A 19649-nucleotide genomic window follows, 5' to 3' on the forward strand; every position below is an offset into this window, starting at 1 on the left:
TAAATTCCGGATGCGGTCCCTTATAATTATTCTATATTATTATTAGTGGATGACGTGTCAAAATTTGTAAGTGTGAATGATTGAGGGGGGGAATCAGTAGGGGGCAATGACATAGTGTTAGGCCGTGTAATGAGGACCTGGTTTCCGAGAATTATTGACACAGTGAAGAGTGGCGACTAAGAAATAGGGCAAAACATTGACAACATTGATCATATTGTGATTAAAATAATTTTTAATCTTGGTACCTAAATTCGCTGTCCCATCCACTTGCGTATCTGGCTTTTGGATGCTTTAATTTATGAAAAAAAGTTTCTCTCTAAATTAGTTTGGAGAGAAATTCTTTAAACTTATCAAATATTTTTATATTAAGTGTGAAATTTAAAAATTTAACCGTTTGAATACATGTTCTTATTATATTATTTATGCTTGCAAAATTTCAAGAAAATAAAAAATTAATTGCTATGTCATCAACCATGTGTTAAAATTTCAAGTTTTTGTAATCTAAAATTGTGTATAAAAAATAAGTTTATTGATCAAATAGTAAATAAAATCCGATTTAAACGAAATTTGATATACATGTTAAGAACATAAGGAACATGAAATTCAACGATTAGATTTTCAAAATTCACACTTAAAAAAAAGATATATGATAAATTTGAAGGATTTATTTCCAAACTAGTTTGGAGAGAAACTTTGCTCTTCATTTATTCATTTTGGCCTTAGATATTATTGAAACAGATTTGCATATTGTTTTCACAAGTCATAACGCATTTACAGAAGTAGCATGACGGAATAGAATAGTATTTTTTTTATTTAATGAAAATAGAATAATAATATTTAATCATCATTATTCTACTGATTTCCTTAACCCCTTTCCCCCTTAAAATATACATGGAGGGCCCAACTTAGGTACTATGTTTTTGTTTTTGTTTTTGTGTGTGGAGAAGAAGATTGTACCATGTATTTGGTCTACGTTTCTTGGGCTCAATTCTACAATCTCCCCCTCCCCCCCAAAAAAAAAACCTCCAACTTATATCTTATGTAATTGGATTTTTGGATTATGTTAGTCCCTGAAATTGATTTACTTTGAGTATTTTTTATTCTTGAAATTTCAAATGAGTGTTGTTGGTCATTGAGTTTAATAAATGAGTGTTATTGATCTAAAGTTAACTTCCATTAGTAATTGATCATTAACTAAAATACTCTATTAGTCCGTAGAATTTACCTACTAATATTTCAATATATATATTTTAGGATCAACAGTGAATTTGGGCCTTTATTTTTTTAATTAATTTTTTTTTTTTTGCTGAATTCAATCAAAAGGTTAATGATAGTTGGAAATTATTCTTGATAAAGGTTGGGGAAGGGGTTGGCAGTTCTTTATAAATTGCTAGAAACGTGTTTCTCAATTGAATAGAATGCATTAATATATAATAATTGCTGATGGAAAATAAAGGATAGCTCAACTCTCAGTAGTATCATCTAGTGCAGGTAGCATTTGCAATGCGAAAGAAGACAGATTGAGATTCCTGGAGGAGACGTGACTTGCAAGGTTGGTCTAGAGTCTAGACACAACATGTGAACAAATGAGGCAATCCACACTGCCCCTTCTTTACGTTGGTTGTCATATGCAAATTATGGACAAATGAAGAGGACAGAATCACACAATAGTTTAATAGATATGCTTGGCCATGAGCCCTTGAGACTTGGGAGACCCACCATTTGGTAATTGTTCTTTCGCACTCTTTATACTGACATTATGTATATACAACGCCTATAATTTCATGAGCGATAATCATAAAATAAGTAAGTGCCAACCTTGAAAGAGGAATGTAATTCAAACATGTTGCATTATTATTTTATATTTTTAGAGTTTCAATATATTGCATCCACTTCTGATAAGATTAAACCTCAAGTCTCTTATTTAATTATAATTTTTTTTTTCTTCAGTTGAGTTAACTGAAACCCACAATATATTGTATTATTGATATAGGCCACAAATTTTGGGGTGCCTTTCGTTTGTGGTTAGAAATATTCAAACATGCTTTAAGAAATGTCTTATTTAATTATAAATTTTTTTTTTCAGTTAAGCTAACTGGAACCCACAACATATTGTATTATTGATATAGGCCACAAATTTTGGGGTGCCTTTCGTTTGTGGTTAGAAATGTCTCTCTTGCTTTAAGTAATGGACTAGAATTCGGCATTTTTAGGCAACTTCACTCTATGGTTAGCCAAAAGGTTGGAATTTGGTTTTGTGTTTGTTTATTTATTTATTTTATTCTTGCAGTTTCTTGGTGGGCTCAACTAGTCAATGCCACGTAGAAGCAAATTCTCAATAATTGTAATATTATATTTTGGGGTTATAAGTGGAAAGAATCCATTCGTTGGCTCTCTTTGATTGCATTAGAATTCTGAGGTGGGAAAAGAAAATGAAACTTACTTGCACCTTTTTTTTTTTTTTTTAATAAATTTTTTTATGAACAAAAAATAAGGATAGGGGTGAATGTGGCAATCCTACCTGAATGTAACCATAATAATCAAGGAAGTCAATCTTGTATCGGAGGTTGTACCAGTTTGGCCAATGGAACGATATATTTCAGTACCGGTCAATACCAGTGTATTGTTTCAAATTTACCGCTATTTTATATATTTAAAATATATATATTATAAATGTGCCACGTCCACAATATTTTCTCAACACTTTTACAACAAATCATATGTGGCTATTTTTTATTAGTTCTAATTTGAATCTACCACTAAAATCACTTTTTTACCTCACCAATAAAAACCCATAACAACTTAAAACTTGTTGTGAAATTGTTGTAAAAATACGGTAAATGTTTATTTTTTTGGATACACGTATGTCAATTTTCCACTATCCTCTGCCAACAAAATTTTTTTAATATCTCACTTTTTTTCACCTCCACTCATTCTCTTTTACTTTTACAATTTATCTTTCTTTATTTTTTTATTAATTTTATCTCCTCCACATGTTTACCTCCACTAAGTCTTGTCTCATTTCAAATTTCAAGAAGCTCCTTACCTTTGGTCAGTTGGGCACCCAAAGCAAAACTCTTTGAGAAACACTTAAGAAATAAAAAAGTGAAGAAGAAGAAGAAGGAGAAGATTAGAGGAACACAGAGGTAGCAACCATGGAGAAAAATGGAAAGCTAAGCAGAAAAGAGACCGAGATACAAGATGCATCAAATCGTGAAATTTGTTAAGAAATTATCTTAGGTGAGTGAAAAACTACAAATAAATCTGGGTTTTTGTTTCGGGCTGGTATCTATCTTCCGGCCGAAATCTGATATTTCTGCCGGTACAGCCGAAATGCACCCGGTACTGTCGGTATTTAAACCGGTACGAAATGAAGATGTTTTTGTACCGTTTCAAGCACCGGAACTGAAAATATCGGCCGTACCGGCCGGTACGGTACAAAACTGACTACCTTGATAATAACACCCTACTCGCGGGGTCCGAAGCTCTGCTAGGTGTAGAGGAACCACGTGAACCATAACTTTTCAGCCCTACGGGAACAATAGTGAACCTTGAATTACTGAGAGAGACAACCCAAGTGAATCCATATTCAGACTCGAACCTTAAACCTCACACTCAGCGCATCTTGTGCATCACCTAAGACCACTAGACCACACCCCTCGATGGTACTTGCACTTCTACTTGCTTCACCTTTAGCTGCTCTATTATTAAATTTAGAAGTTTGATGTGTCCACTAGTTCAAGGTTGATGGCTTGGTGCAATAGTGAAGTTATACAATATAATAAGACCAGGTGGAAACCGAAAGTTATTTATATTATTGACTATAAGATAATTAAGTTAAATAATCATCACATCAAATGTTTGAAATGAAAGTGTCTAGTAGTGCTAACAGGGTCAGCACGTTTATTAAAATCCCACGATAATATGCTATTGCAACATATGTTTAACCTCGCATTATTGGAAACATTTTTAGCACCAAAAGATGGAATAAACTCAAAAACAGTTTCAAACGCCAAAATCATGAAAAGAACGAAAACAAGTCAAATCGGACAGAGGACTAAGTGATAGTTTGGAATCTTTGGATACAGTACCTAGCGTCTATGTTTGCGTTTGTGTATTTTTAAGTGGGTCTCGTGTACTGTTTACGAGACCTGCAAATTTCTTTTTTCACTAAAATTTTTATTAAAATTGAGTCTCACGACACTATTCACATATTTAAAAATTATTTTACTACAATATTTTTAGTTTTCAACAATAAGTGGTATCCAAACAAGCCCTAAATATCGTTCAGAATTTGAACTCCGCCTCTAAACAGCGGTGGAATCAGGATTTTAATCTCTGGAGCAAGATTAAAAAATAATTATAATAACCTAGACCATCCAATTTAATTTCTTCAAATAAATTAAGAAAATAAATCAAGGTAAAAACATTAAGAGTATATTAATATACTTTGTATACACATCAAGGTTATTTTATTTTATTTTTAATGAAAGATGAAACTTTTCTTTCTCTATTTTTCTAAGTACTTAAATTTTGGGCTTATAATAAAAACACATAATATGAAATTCTTAACAAGTCAAAAGATGAAAGGGAAAAATTACAAAGAGGTTTTGTTGCCGTACAAGGACATAAATGGTCACTAATTTAAGCCGTAATTTTTTTATTATTTAAATAAGATGATTTCATTTCATCTATAATTGATTTCATCAAAAGGCAACTGCTCTCTTTAAAATCCTGGTGGTTCTTCAATCCAAGTTCTCTCATCCTTAAACAAATTGACTTTGCAAGCAAAAAGTAAAAAGTGAGTATTTTTTCTTCTTTTTTTTTTTGAATTTTGATTGATAAGCTAGAAAAAGTGTCGTGGGCTCGTGACTAATGAGAAGGGTAAACTGGGATAAGGAAAAAAAAAAAAACCTTAGAACAAAATTGGCATGATATGGAGTTTGGACTTGGAGTGTACAGAAGTAACTTTTTCTTTCCTTTTGGTGTCAAGTCTTGTTGTTCTCAAATGGCCATGGGGTGTTTTCTTTTCTTTTCTTTTGTCAAGAGGGGCAAACTACTAAACATATAGAACAGTAAAAGTAAAGTGTGAATTTTTTAGAGGCCCCCCCCCTGGCGGGCTCTGCGCTTGGCTCTAAGTGCCCATCGACACTCCTCAGAGCATGCGTCGATCAGCATTTGCCACAGATACACTGAATTTTCATAAATTTTTTTTTTCAATTCCCACTTTCTGTGGATTCAATCCTTGGGGAGTCTTAGACTCACTCAAATTCATCAACTAAGATTTTTCTTTTCCATCACAATTCAAAGCACACATTTTCAAGGTGGCTGCTAATTCTTTTATTCAGTACAAACTAGACTCTTTATCGTTCAATTCTCTACTCTGCAATGCTCCCAAAAAAACATACTAAACCCCTACACAATTCATCCTAAACACTTCTCATTAAAATAAAAAGATTAAAAAAAAATCTTAGGCATAAAGTTTGTTACAAACTTACAATCATCCATTTGAACCTAAACTGATAATCAAGCCTTCTACAAGCATTTAAAATTTCTTAAACTTTTGGTTGATTGATCTTTGATTGTTGCCTCAAATTAATTAAAAAATTAAAAACTTAAACATGTTTGTCTTTGATGATACGATGAATTAAGATCAAAACCCTAAGACGCTTGATTAACGTTTAAATATTCAAACTATTTTTCAAAACCCTAAGACACTTGATTTATTTATTTATTTGTTGTGTGATGACATGCATTTTTTTTGGGCAACATGCTTGGATGAATGGATTCATGACATGACAGTGATTACCATACTCAAGAAGATTGATTGCATCAGGCAGAGTGGATGCCTAACACTTACCTACTTTGTAATGTAATCTCCGATCTTAGGTCAATGGTTTCTTATACAAGGTCTTCATCGATATAATTTTTATTTATTTTAAATGTAACTACTATAAGGACATTTGCTTCTCTTTGATTATATAAAAGATCAAAGATATAAAATTTTATTTTTATATTAAGTGAAATGTAAATTAAGCATTTTCTATCATTAAAATAATACATTATAGTTTTCTTATTTTTTTCATTAATTAAAATAAATGGTGACTCCAAATGTATAATCCTTGATCTAGAAATTCAAATATCATTAGTCAAATCACATACTTTGAGAGGCATTTTACACAATTTCATCCATTCAAGTGGGCCTATTAAAAGCAAAATTAACTTGAGATTGCGGTCTTTAACATTATATATATATATATATATATATATATATAGACACACACTAAGTCATTGTTTTATTAATCTAAAACAAAAAAAATTAATTTAAATATAAGCAATTTAGAATTATAATACCTAAAGAGTAAATTGTAAAAACAAATTAATGCAACAAAGGAAAATATAATCTGTAAATTAAAGCCATAAATCAATTTAACACTTTATATCGTGTTGGAAAAAAATAAATTTGGGTGGGATCAGGGGGCTGTTGCCTCGGGCTCCGCCCATGGCAATAACTTTAGTGGAAAGAAGAGTGAAAAGAGAATGTATGTAATTATTTGTTTCCATAATTCCAATCACTCCAATTTGATTCCATTGCGGTGCATATGGACCATATCCAAGTCTGGTGCATTAGTTAAACACTTGATTACTTCTTTTTTTTTTTTTTTTTTAATTGAGAAAAAGTTCAATAGTTTTTGATGGTATTGACGGATATGGAACTGACGAATATAAGTATAGACGAAGCTGCCTTCACGGACGAACATGACCAGTATCCACGTCATCAAAAAGAGTTAAGGCCATTGAATGCTGCCAATAAAGCCTCAACCGTTACAAGACCAGCTGGACGAACCAACGAGAAGGCATTAACGCCCATTACTCCCCTGAAGACGTTATCAGAAGAAGCATTAATGCCCCAACGGATACAATCCCCAAGGGTATATAAAACCCTCTCAACACCAAAACAAGGTACATATAGAAACAACATCACCACCTGAATCATTTTTGGTATTTCAATTATTATCTTCTTCGATACTGACTTTATCATCGGAGGTGTTGTGGCAGGCACCACACCGGTGACCACTTGAGTAAATTCCTGCTCCCGCAGGCTCGTCAGAGTACTTCCAGGAGCCATCTAGACGAATCCAAGCAAATCAACGAGATACTGCTTCATCAGTTTGGCGCCGTCTGTGGGAACGACTTTCTCATACAACCATAACGTGGTTCCCACCAGCTCTAGATGGAATCTAACCAGGACTCAGCGGCCTTGGCGCAGCAAGTGAAAAACCTCGCAGCCACCGTCGAAGAACTCACCAGGCAGAATCAAGAGATGAGACAGAGGTTACAGCAAGAGGAGAACCGGTCAAGAGCTGTCCAAGCAGACGAGGGGGATAGCCACGGAAGGAGTGACCGACGGAGAACGGTAACCCCGGAGGAGCGACATTCGACATCCTCCAAGAGATGAGGAAGGAGATGGATGAATTAAGAAACGCTATCAAAGAAAAGACCGATCGAAGCACGGATAGAATGGTCGGAGCGACGGACTCCCCCTTTACCATGGCGAGTCCTAGAGCAGCGGAGGTACCCGGCGAAATTTCGGCTTGCCTCGGCTCGAGCCTTTTGACGGGCTCAAAGATCCCCAAGATCACCTTAATACCTTCAAGACGACCTTAGGCCTTCAACGGCCCCGACGAGATCATGTGTCGTTCATTCCCCGCCTACGGCGAAGGAGGCCCCGGACGAGAATGGTTCACGAGATTGCCCACTTCGTCCATCGACAACTTTGAGCGATTAAGTAGTGCTTTCTGCGCCATTTCGTCGGGGGGCAACGCCCCGAGACCGACGGATCACCTACTCACTATTAAGCAAGGAGAGAGGGAGACCTTGCGATCGTATGTAAAACGCTTCACTCGGGAGACTCTAGAAGTGGACGATGCGGACGATAAGGTCCGGTGACGACATTTAAGGCGAGGGCTTAAGTTCGGAGGTCGTCGTCTCGTTAGCAAAGAATCCGCCCGGACGATGGCGAGAGATGTTATTGAAAGCTCGAAAGTACATGAATGCGAGGACGCAGCGGCCATCGTAGACGAGGGGAAGCTAAAGACGGAAGGAAGGAAGGAAGACGAACGCGAGGGGACAAAAGAGGGAGCGTCGAGCCGTCGGGGAGGTGACCGACGGACGAAAAGACGAGAAAGCTCGCGGCCCGGTAAAATTCACGCCACATTATGCACAGTGACAAAATTTTGACACGGATCCGGGATCAACACCACCTAAAGTGGCCGAGGCCCCTGCACTCGTCACCAAGTGTGCGGGACAAGAGCAAATGCGCCGATTCCACGAGGACCACGGCCATTACACGAGAAGATTGCCGAGATGCGAGAAGGGACGGATAGAAGAGCGATACAAAAGGAAAACTTCGAAGTATGTAAAGAAGGGGGACTCCAACGAGGTTCAAAGAGGGCGACACGAGCCAACGAGAGCCCTCGTCCAACGAGAATCGCCAATCTCAACCACGAAGTGATCGGGGAGATATGCACGATAGCGAGGAGGACCTTTCATGGGGGGATCGTACAAGTCCCACAAGAAAGCCTACCAGAGACAAGTAAACAGTGTCCATATGGAATCCCCATTGAAACAAAGACGGACGAACCAAGATATATTCTTCAGCGAAGAGGACGCAAGGGGAGTCGGGCAGCCCCATAACGACCCTACGGTGATAGCACTCACAATTGAAGGGTTCGATACTAAAAGGATCCTCGTCGACAACGGTAGCTACTGCGGTCATTATGTACCTAGCGTCCTGCCAACAATTGAAACTAGGTCCTGGTAGACTGCGTCAGTTTTAGTCCCCCCTCGTCAGCTTTAGCGGCGACCGGGTATACCCCAAGGTCATTGTGACACTAAAAGTCACGATAGGCGCCTACCGAAACAACGGGCCCGTCATGCTGGACTTCACGGTTGTAGGCTTGCCCCTGCTTCGTACAATGTGATCATTGGGAGGCCCACGCTCGGCCGGTTGAAGGCGGCAACATCCACCTGCGCCTAAAGATAAAATTCCCCAGCCCCGAAGACGGAGTTGGTGAGGTAAAAGGAGACCAAGTCTTGGCCGAGAGAATGCTACCGAGGCCGTGTTGGCTGCGGGGAGAAAACCACACATGGACGATTGAAAGAGAGAAAGAAGACAACATGGAAGCCACTAGAAACGGTGGAACTCGTTGAGGGGAAAGCTCGAAGGTGACGAGGATAGGTACAACCATAAGCCCCGAGATGAGGAATGAACTCGTCCGTTTCCTTAAAGGAAATTTGGACGTATTTGCATGGAGCCACAAAGATATGCCGAGGCATACCATGCCGAGTAATCCGGCACGAGTTGAAGGACGGATCCGAGAAGAAACCGTCCGGCGAAACGACGGGTCTTTGCCCCCGAACGAAACCAAGCAATCATGGAAGAAGTTAGCGGATTGTTGCGGGCAGACTTCATCCGAGAAGTTTATTATCCGAATGGGCGGCCAACGTCGTGTTAGTGAAGAAAGCAAATGGAAAATGGAGAATGTGTGTAGACTTCACGGACCTAAACAAGGCTTGCCCGAAAGATAGTTTTCCCCTGTAGAGGATAGATCGAGTTGGTAGACTCTACGAGTGGACATAAATTACTAACATTCATGGATGCATTTTCGAGTTACAACCGGATAAAGATGGTGAGGAAGATCGGGAAAAAACCGCTTTCATCACAAGCCAAGGACTCTGCTTGCTATAAGGTAATGCCCTTCGGAGCGAAGAACGCAGGAGCAACGTACCAAAGATTGGTGAACAAGATGTTCAGCAAGCAAATTTGAAGAAATATGGAAGTGTATGTGGACGATATGCTCGTTAAGAGCAAAGAAGAGTTGACTCACCTGGACGACCTGGAAGAGACATTTAATACCCTTCGGAAACACCAGATGAAGCTCAACCCTAGTAAGTGTGTGTTTGGGGTAGCTTCGGGAAAATTCTTAGGGTTCATGGTATCCCAAAGGGGAATAGAAGCAAATCCGGAGAAGGTTCAAGCGATACTCGACATGGCATCACCCAAAACCGTCAAAGAAGTCCAAAAGCTCACGGGAAGGATAGTTTGCGCTTTGAATAGGTTCGTCTCTAAGCGACGGACAAGTGTCTCCCATTTTCAAAACATTGAAGCAAGCGTTCGCACAGATGACGAGTGTGAGGCGGCTTTTCAAGAACTCGAGCGCTACCTAGGCGGCCCGCCCATCTTGAGTCCACTCGAAAAGAAGGGGAAAGCCTTTATTTATGCACAGCGGCCTCGTCCACGGCCGTCGGTGCGGCCTTAATCCGAGAAGAAGACAAGAAGCGGCTCCCGAGTTTATTATGTCGGTCGAAGCCTTCCGAGGAGCGAGAGGCCCGAATACCCCGAGTTGAGAAGATTGTTTTCGCCACAATAGTGGCTTCACGAAAGCTACAACCATACTTCGAAGCACACCCATCCTTGTAATGACGGATCAACCAATCGGGGAAATCCATGAGCAAACTGTGCAGTTGGGAGAATGGTCCAATGGGCGATCGAACTCGGCCGGTTCGACATCGAATACCATCCCGAACGGCCATCAGGCGCGGGCTCTAGCGGACTTCATAGCGAATTCACCCTCCCGGACGATGGTGACGGCATGGACGAGGCGAAACCGGTGGACGATTCGGAGGCGGACGGATCGTCGGCCCGAAGGAGGGGAGGAGTAGGGATCATTATAAACACCCCCGATGGAGAAAAACTCCAATATGGAGTCCGATTAAAATTCCGGCAACCAACAACGAGGCTGAATATGAAGGCATGCGACGGGACTAAGACTTGGCAATGCTCTCGGGATTAAGAACTTGCTCATTCGGAGTGACTCGAAACTGGCGATAGGGCAGATCAGGGAAGAGTATGAGGCGAAGGAAGAAAGGATGCAGAAGTACCTCAAGTTGGTCAGGCGTCTAGCTCAGGGGTTCGACAAGTTGAATTTCGTCAGGATCCCGAGAAACCAGAATGCAGAGGCAGACGAGGTCGCCAAGATGGCCTCGTCCATAGAAGAACCAACGAACAAGGAGATTCTCATGGAGATCCAAAAATACCCTAGCATTGAGGAGGTCCCAGTATTCCCCATCCAGAACATAGGTGGTTGGATGGCACCAATCGTTTCATACCTTCAAAACGGGCATCTCCCTCATGACTCAATGGAGGCCAGGAAGATTAAAGCAAGGGCGGCCAGGTTTACAATTTTGAATGATACCTTATACAAAAGAGGATTCTCATCGCCTTATTTGAAGTGTATCGACGAGGAAGAAGCTAAGTACGTCCTCCACGAAATCCACGAGGGGATTTGCGGAGATCACGCCGGGCCCAGGTCCTTGGTAAGCAAAGTTATTAGAACAGGATATTTTTGGCCAACTATGCGGGCGGACGCTACGGAGCTCGTCGAGAGGTGCGATAAGTGCCGAGAGGTTCGGGAACGTCCGGAGGGCTGCCCGGCGAAAAGATGACAACAATTACCTCCCCCTGGCCATTCGCACAATGGGGGATCGATATCGTCGGCCCATTACCCCTGGGAAAAGGACAGGTACGATTCTTACTCGTCGCTATTGACTACTTCACTAAATGGGTTGAAGCAGAAGCGATAGCAACGATCACAAAGGCAAGAACCCGTAGCTTCGTGTGGAGAAATATAATTTGCAAGTTCGGGATTCCGCAAACGATCATTTCAGACAATGGCCGACAGTTCGACAGCCAGGGATTTAGAGACTTTTGCTCAGGGCTAGGTATCAAGAATAAGTTCTCGTCGCCTGGGCACCCACAGTCTAACGGGCAAACGGAGGTAACTAATCGAACACTGCTCAGAATCATAAAAGCACGACTAGACGAAGCTAAGGGCGCGTGGCCAGAAGAATTGCCCAATGTCTTATGGGCCTACAGGACGACAGCAAGAACCCCCACGGGAGAGACGCCTTTCAGGCTCACTTATGGCACTGAAGCAGTAATCCCAGTCGAGGTGGGTATGGCCAGCACCAGGCGAGAAGTTTTTCGCGAGGAGAACAACAACGACCAGCTTCGAATCAATCTGGATTGCTTAGACGAGGTAAGGGACAAAGCCTCGAACATGACGATGAAGTACCAGCAGAAGATGACTGAATACTACAACAAAAGGGTCAGGCTCAGAAGACTAGAAGTGGGCGAACATTACTGACGGATACAAAAAAAAAAAAAAAAAAATTTATATAGCAGAATATGTCCAAGTAGATGTGATATTATAAAAGCCTAAAACCAGAGGCCATTGTTCAAAAAAAAAAAAGGAACCCATAAACACTGGGCTAAAAATACACATGAAAATTTCTAGTTGTCCAGGAAATTGAGCCTGAAAAACATGTCAGGCACCTCAAAAAAAAAAAAAAATATATATATATATATATATAATAAAAACTTCTTAATGACAGGTTCAGACATCCGGATCGGCATCGTCTTCAGCTGGGGCATCAAGGGCAGGGGCATCGATGACGCGAGCATCAGGAACGTCCCCAGGAGCTTCGGCGGCGGCGGCTAGGGCAGCCTCGTCGGCAGAGATCTCCTTGTCGACCTCCTCCATATCCAGCGCCTCCAAATCCACCCCGGAAGGATGCTTGATGCAATACCTCCTCAAGAGCTCAAACCCCGCTTAAAGTACCAGGCGAAGAGCACGGAGTTGTACTCTTCGATCCTGGCCGGAAGCCCTCGATGGCCCTAGAGGCGACGACCTTGATTTTTCCTTCGCGAGCGCGCTGCTCGTCCTTTTCCGAAGCAAATTTCTTGTTCAACCTTAAGATCGTCGCCCAGCTTTTTGACCTCGTCCTTGTATTGGTGAACATCCTCCATCGCGGATGTTAGATCCCTCTTCAGCCTCGAGTTCTCCATCTCCAGGACTTTGATCCGAGAAAGCGAAGACTCGACCTTGGCTTCCTGAGCTTGATACTCCGCTGAAAAATGGACGGCTTCCCCCAACACCTAAAAAAAAAAAAAAAAAAGGCATGCAAAAGAATAAATGAGAAAGGGATGGGCATATATGCAAAGGCATAATGAGAAACAAACAGGTTACTTGGACGAGTTTATGGATGTGACGACCCATCAACTCAACTGGAGTCGAACACGAAGCGCCTTCGAGGTCCTCGGCATTCGCGACCCCGCGAGCCGATCCGTCGCCAACCCCTCGTCATCCCAAATAGTGGACGAGCCGCCGGCCTCCTTTCCTTTATCCGATGTGCGAGGCCTCTTGGAAGCAGGTGTCGGGATTTCTTCTACCGAAGTGGCCGGAGAAGCCGTCCTCGTCGTCTTGGCACCCGAAACCACAGGTGTGGTCGAGACCGTCGGAGTAACGGAAGCAACCTTGCCTTTCACTCGAACCACCTTCTTCCCGAGGTTCGACAAGGGTTCGTCTTTCTTGGACCTCATTTTCTCATACATACCCTTGTTGAATTTCGTCGTCATCTCTGCAAAAGGGAAAGATTTTGTAAGGGAAAGAGCAAATCAAACAAGTACAGCCTCAAGGTCGAGACCGACGAACTCAGAAGCTTACTCTTCTTTCCCTCGATATCAAGGCTCCGTAAGACGTAGGGCGACGGATCGGGGCCAAGGTTGTAGAAAGCGAGTGTCCTCGGGTCTACCAAGTCGTCCCAATTTTCAATGGACTGGGAATACGTGATGGCCGCCTCGACGCGCTCCTTGTACCTACTTTTCAACTTCGGTCTTCGTTTAGCGCACGAAAACCGAAGGAAATTAGCTACAATCATCAAAAAAATATATATGTAAAAGATAAAAAAAGCGAGAAAGGAGGCGCGCACCTAAGGTCGGGGTTCCCCAGACGAAGCAACTGGGGATCTCACCCCGATCTGGCTAGAGGGAGTCTCAAAATTGTCCCCAGACACAAACACAAATCTGGACTTCCAGTACCTGAAGGACGAAGGTAAGCCCTTGACGATCCTAGTTCTTCTCTCCCAAGGTACTAGCTCGTAATACCCCTATTCTTTGGACTCTTTTAGACGGTATAAATAAACGAGCTCATTTACCTTAATCATATCCCCGTTAGCGGCCAACCATATTTCCATACAGTTGACCACTATTCTTCACGAATTGGGCATAAGCTGCCCGGGGGCAATCCCCAGATATGCCAGGAGCTCCATCACAAACGGGTGGACAGGAAGCCTAAGTCCACAAGTGAAAGCGGCCTCGTAGAAGCACACTTCACCTGGGAAAAACGAGCAAGCCCTGTCGTCGTCGGTAGGGGCGACGAACACGGACCGCTGCGGGAGCCCGAAACCTATCCCTAAGCCAGTGACGGCGTCGGAATCTAACCCGCACGGCTCACGAGGGCATGAAAAGCCCTAACCTCTGCAAAGTCGAGACGGCGTAGTATCTCCCTCCATAGGGTCGTCGCTAGATGACAACCCGGTATCGAGGTCACTGGGACTGACCTCGGACATCAAGCTGCGGCTTCTTCACCAAACCTTGAACCAATCGGCCGACTCTCGGAGCAATGGAAATAAATCACCCAAAGCAACACCTAAAGCCGCTACCACCAAGGAAACAAAACCCCCCAATTGGGAAAAGCACCTAAAGACCCCCTACAAGCGAGCAAGAGAAAAGAAATTGAAGGACAAGCTTCCCTAACCTCTAAATTAACGACCATGAACCCCCAAATCTAAAAAGAAGAATACTAAAATTCCCACAAAAAAGAAAGAAGAAACAAACAAAAACACAAAAAAAAAACCGGAAATCGAGATACTTGCGAAGAAGGAAAAAAGAAGGAGGGAGAGGAAGAAGAAGCTTACCTCGAAGAAGCGAGAAGCCCAACGACCAAGCAAATCACCAAAAAGAAGCAAAGAAATGTACGAAGGGGTGCTTAGAGGAGAAGAAGCTGGAGTTTGGAAGAAAATAAAAAGTAAAGTGCAAAGAAAGGAGTTTAAAAACCAAATAGAAGTGACGAGAAAATCGGCGGGAAACCCGAGGGTCGGTCCTTTCCAGCCACATCACGCCACGTGGCCACGACCCACGTAACGCCGCCATAACGCATTTAATGCGGCACGAAATCCCAAAGGGCAAAAAAAAAAAAAAAAAAAGCTGTTCGGCTTCCATGATCGTCAACGACGACCCATGAGCCGAGACATACGATGGTATTGACGAATATGGAGCGACGAATATAAGTATAGACGAAGCTGCCTTCACGGACGAACATGACCAGTATCCACGTCATCAAAAAGAGTTAAGGCCATTGAATGCTGCCAATAAAGCCTCAACCGTTACAAGACCAGCTGGACGAACCAACGGGAAGGCATTAACGCCCATTACTCCCCTAAAGACGTTATCAGAAGAAGCATTAATGCCCCAACGGATACAATCCCCAAGGGTATATAAAACCCTCTCAACACCAAAACAAGGTACATATAGAAACAACATCACCACCTGAATCATTTTTGGTATTTCAATTATTATCTTCTTCGATACTGACTTTATCATCGGAGGTGTTGTGGCAGGCACCACACCGGTGACCACTTGAGTAAATTCCTGCTCCCGCAGGCTCGTCAGAGTACTTCCAGGAGCCATCTGGACGAATCCAAGCAAATCAACGAGATACTGCTTCATCAGTTTTCATTTAACACCATGCTAAATTAGCACCAATTATAAATTTAATATCAATTGGAACAAACTCCATCCTAAATAATAAACTTGTGGTACTCCTTACCCTCCTAACTAAGGTATTTGTGAGTTTATGCCTATATCACCTTATCTACGACCATAAAAAATAAGACATCTACTCAAGACGAGCTACTTAAAATTTACTTTTAGAAAATTAGAATTGAAATATTCTTTAATTTAAAAGGTTCAATTAACATGTGCTTTAGAATATTCGTAAAAGTTGAATTTTGTAATGTAATATACTAAATTAAGCGACTTTCAATAAAGATATTTATTTATAATTCCAGCTTGCTCATCACCGACCCAGCGTGCTCAAGGACGCCATGGACAACCGTTGGGTACCACCAACATTCCCGTGGTATAAAATAAACACTGATGCCGCCGTCTTTTCACAAGCTGGAACAATCGGCATCGGCGTTGTGATCCGAGACCACTTGGGTTTGGTAGTTGCTACTTTAAGCAAAAAACTACCATTGCCACTGGGTCCGTTGGAAGCCGAAGCAAAAGCCATGGACGAAGCAGCTTTCTTCGCAGCAGATATTGGTATCAGGGATGCCATCTTCGAAAGTGACTCGCAAGCTGTCTACCTTACACTCACGGGCACCACTCCCACCCACGCTTCAATTGTCAACATCATCACCAACACTCACCACAAGATGCATGAATTCCGTACTTTTAATTTTTAACATGTTAAAAGACAGGGTAATAGACTAGCACATCTCCTAGCAAGTTTTGCTAAAGGAATTGATTCTTATGTAACTTGGCTAGATGAAACTCCCGCCTTTATCGAGTCCTCTACATTACATGATGCTATGTATTTGTCTTCACCTCAATAAAAATTGAAGTATTCTTATATAAAAAAAAACATTTGTTACTTTAGTAGGTAGGTAGAACTTTGAGCTCAGTTTGAATTGGTTTTGGCATGCGCATGGTCTTAGGATGTGCAGCCACTTCGGCGGTCCATGACCACGACTCCTAGACTAGAGTTAAAGTCGAACATGCGATTGTCATTCTCCATATGCAAGTAGATGAGGATGAGACAATTAATACGCAAACAAATTCTGTGTCTCAATCCAACACATTCAATCAACACACTTATCTTCTTAAAATGAAAATTAATTAAAACACACTCATCAATTTGGTTAGTTGGATTTAATTTATACGTATCTCTTTCTCTCTCTCTCTCTCTCTCTCCCCCTCTGTTTTTAGTTTAAATACATCGCATTAGACTTAGTCCATCAAATTTGGATTGTTTGTAACTACTAGCCAGGTGAGACCTGGGAAGTGGGAACTTGATCACAAATTCACAATCTGACCATATTATTATCCAAGTTGCCTGCACTGAGAGTGAGATCAACATAAAGCTGTAAAGTTTTTTTTCTTTAAATAAAAAATAAAATTTCTTGAAAGCAGCTTCGAATATTGTTATCCAGCAAAGGAAATCAACTGGTTATACCACTAAAAAAACATTCTTCTTTTTCTTTGCAAACCAACCATTACAAAATTGTCCATATATTATTAACCAAAATTGATTGCCAGTTAAAAATAACAAATTCTAAATCGATTAATACTAAAATATAAGGGTTAAATTGACAATAAGCTCAAAATATAATGACCAAAATAGAATAAAATTGTGCCACAAACACAACAAATTATCATAATATTTTTATAATAGTAAAAATATTAGTCACTCACTCATAAATCAAACGAAAATTAAATCAAATAATAAAATATTATACTAGGATTCACCGCAACTAAAAACAAGAATTTTATAAAGGTATAGTGACATTTTGTGCTTGACACGTTTTTGTTCTGAAAACTTTCCCCCACAAAATAATGTGAAACTGTTTCATGTGATAAAATTTAGTTTACATATCTGACTGATATTTGTTAGCAGACGTTAACCTTATCACTCAAGAGAGTCAATGGTTCATGCACACCGACAGCAGTCCAAGCAGCATTAATTCCGCGTCAACGTCAAACTGTGAAAGTGGCTAGGAGCAGTTAAACGCCGTTAGTTTTCCCACTTTTTCATAAATAAAAACGATAATAATGAAAGCCAAAATACAAAAATAGTTTAAAAATAATTTGAGCTTGGCTCAATAAATTTTTTTCTTATGTTTGTTTATTTACAAGCTAAGGCTGCGTTTGTTTGGACTGAAAACAGTTTCAGGAAATCATTTTACGCGTTTACGTATGTTTGGCAGCCACGAAAAATTCGGTCAACGGAAAATCGTTTGCAGTTTGACCGGAAAATCAGCCCTTTCCAACGGAAAATCACTTCCACTTTGATTTTACCTTCAAACCATTTCCGAAAATCACACCTGAAGAGAGAGCTCAGCACACTCCTCACACAGTCTAAAACTCATCTCCAAGCTCACCTCAGCCAAACTCCGGCCAGCCCAGCCAAGCTCCGACCAGCCCAAACGCCGCGCAATCTCGTCGTCCGAGCCGTGCCTCGCACCGCCGATCAAGCAAAGATCGATCCAACGCCGCACGATCAAGCAAAGATCGATCCCCACCGCGCGATCAAGCAAAGATCGAAGCCTCCACCGCGCGATCTCGCCTTCGCCGTCGATCGCGCGATCGAAGCCTCCGCCGCGCGATCGAAGGATTCGATCGCACGATCTCTCCTCTCTCTCTCTCTTCCTTCTTCTCTCCCAAATTTGATGATTTTTTTTTTTTTTTGGCTTTGTTTGTTCTGTGTTTATCTGAGAAAAGATTTTTATATATTGATTGGAAGCTAAGAAAATGTGAGAAAATGTGAGCAACAAATACAAAATGCATTTTCTATAATATTTTCAAGATGACAACCAAACACTTGAAAAAAAATTTCAAAGTATTTTTTCAAATGTTACCAAACACCTAAAAATATTTTCTTTTCCCGAAAATGTTTTCAGCTGAAATCATTTTACACCCGGAAACTATTTACTGCCGAAACAAACGCAGCCTAAGTTTGAATTTTAGTTTTAGGATTGTTTAATAAACGAACTAGTCCAAGCAGAATTAATTGTATAAGAGCATTCTTCTTATGCATACTAGGACTCAATAAATAGAACAAGTCGAGCTTAGGCTCATTTATAAGCTTAGTAATAAGATTCATGAGTTTCAAAAATAAACTCATATTTTACTAAGCCTTTAATTAGGGAGTTGAGATCACTTGTCGAAATCAAATGGCTTAGTAATGTATTTGTGTAAAATTTCAATGTGCTAATTGAGTTACAAGACTTTCAGGTAGAATAATATAGCGTCATTCTATCAACTCGTAGAAGTTTGAGATAATGATTTGTAAAATAGTTTTTTCAAAGTCTGAGATTTTAAATGTAAATTTTGAAGTGATAAGATTAACAATGAGTCATAATTGATCAATGAGTCATAATTCGTAAGAATAAAACTAAACTTGCTAAAAAAAGGTATTTCCAGATTTACCAAGTCGAAATTTCAAACGTAGAAAGTGGACGTGAGTGGTGACTGTTGGATACTGGATAATCAAAGTGGAACCATATGATCTTTATCATAAATTTGATATTGTCATTTTTAAGGTGTTCAATATCATCTTCCTTTTACATAAAGATATTTGATCAAGAGGTTGGTGGCTATACTTGACAAATTATCAGTAATGGTTTTTGTCTTTCTGATATTGTTTTAGGTTTTGATAATTATAGGCTCTCGATCAAATGGTTAAAAGCAAACCCATTGAAGCATCTTTTGTTAGCTAACCCCCACAACTACGAGGCCACAACTTGGGGGAGTCACCTACCAAAAGAAGACAGAAAAAAATCATGACCGGTGAAGGTGGGTCTAGACTCGAGCAAAAGCAAAACATGTGGCTGAAAGAGGCAAGTCACAGTCTCTCTTCTCCCTTATTGAAATCAGATTGGACTCTTTTTTTATGAAAAATACCATTTTGGACTCAACATAGTTCCTCCTACTGTTTAATATTGTCTTTACATGTCAATAATTG

General features: G+C 40.7%; 1 protein-coding gene across 1 annotated transcript; it reads left to right on the plus strand.

The window, feature by feature from the left end:
* The first annotated feature begins 10932 nt into the window (after nucleotides 1-10932).
* LOC142606386 (uncharacterized) lies at nucleotides 10933-11508 on the plus strand. The gene has a single exon (XM_075777747.1). The coding sequence runs from the start codon at nucleotides 10933-10935 to the stop codon at nucleotides 11506-11508; it is 576 nt and encodes a 191-aa protein (XP_075633862.1).
* The last annotated feature ends 8141 nt before the right edge of the window (nucleotides 11509-19649 follow it).

The sequence above is a fragment of the Castanea sativa genome, chromosome 8 (assembly GCF_040712315.1).
Source record: "Castanea sativa cultivar Marrone di Chiusa Pesio chromosome 8, ASM4071231v1".
NCBI lineage: Eukaryota > Viridiplantae > Streptophyta > Magnoliopsida > Fagales > Fagaceae > Castanea > Castanea sativa.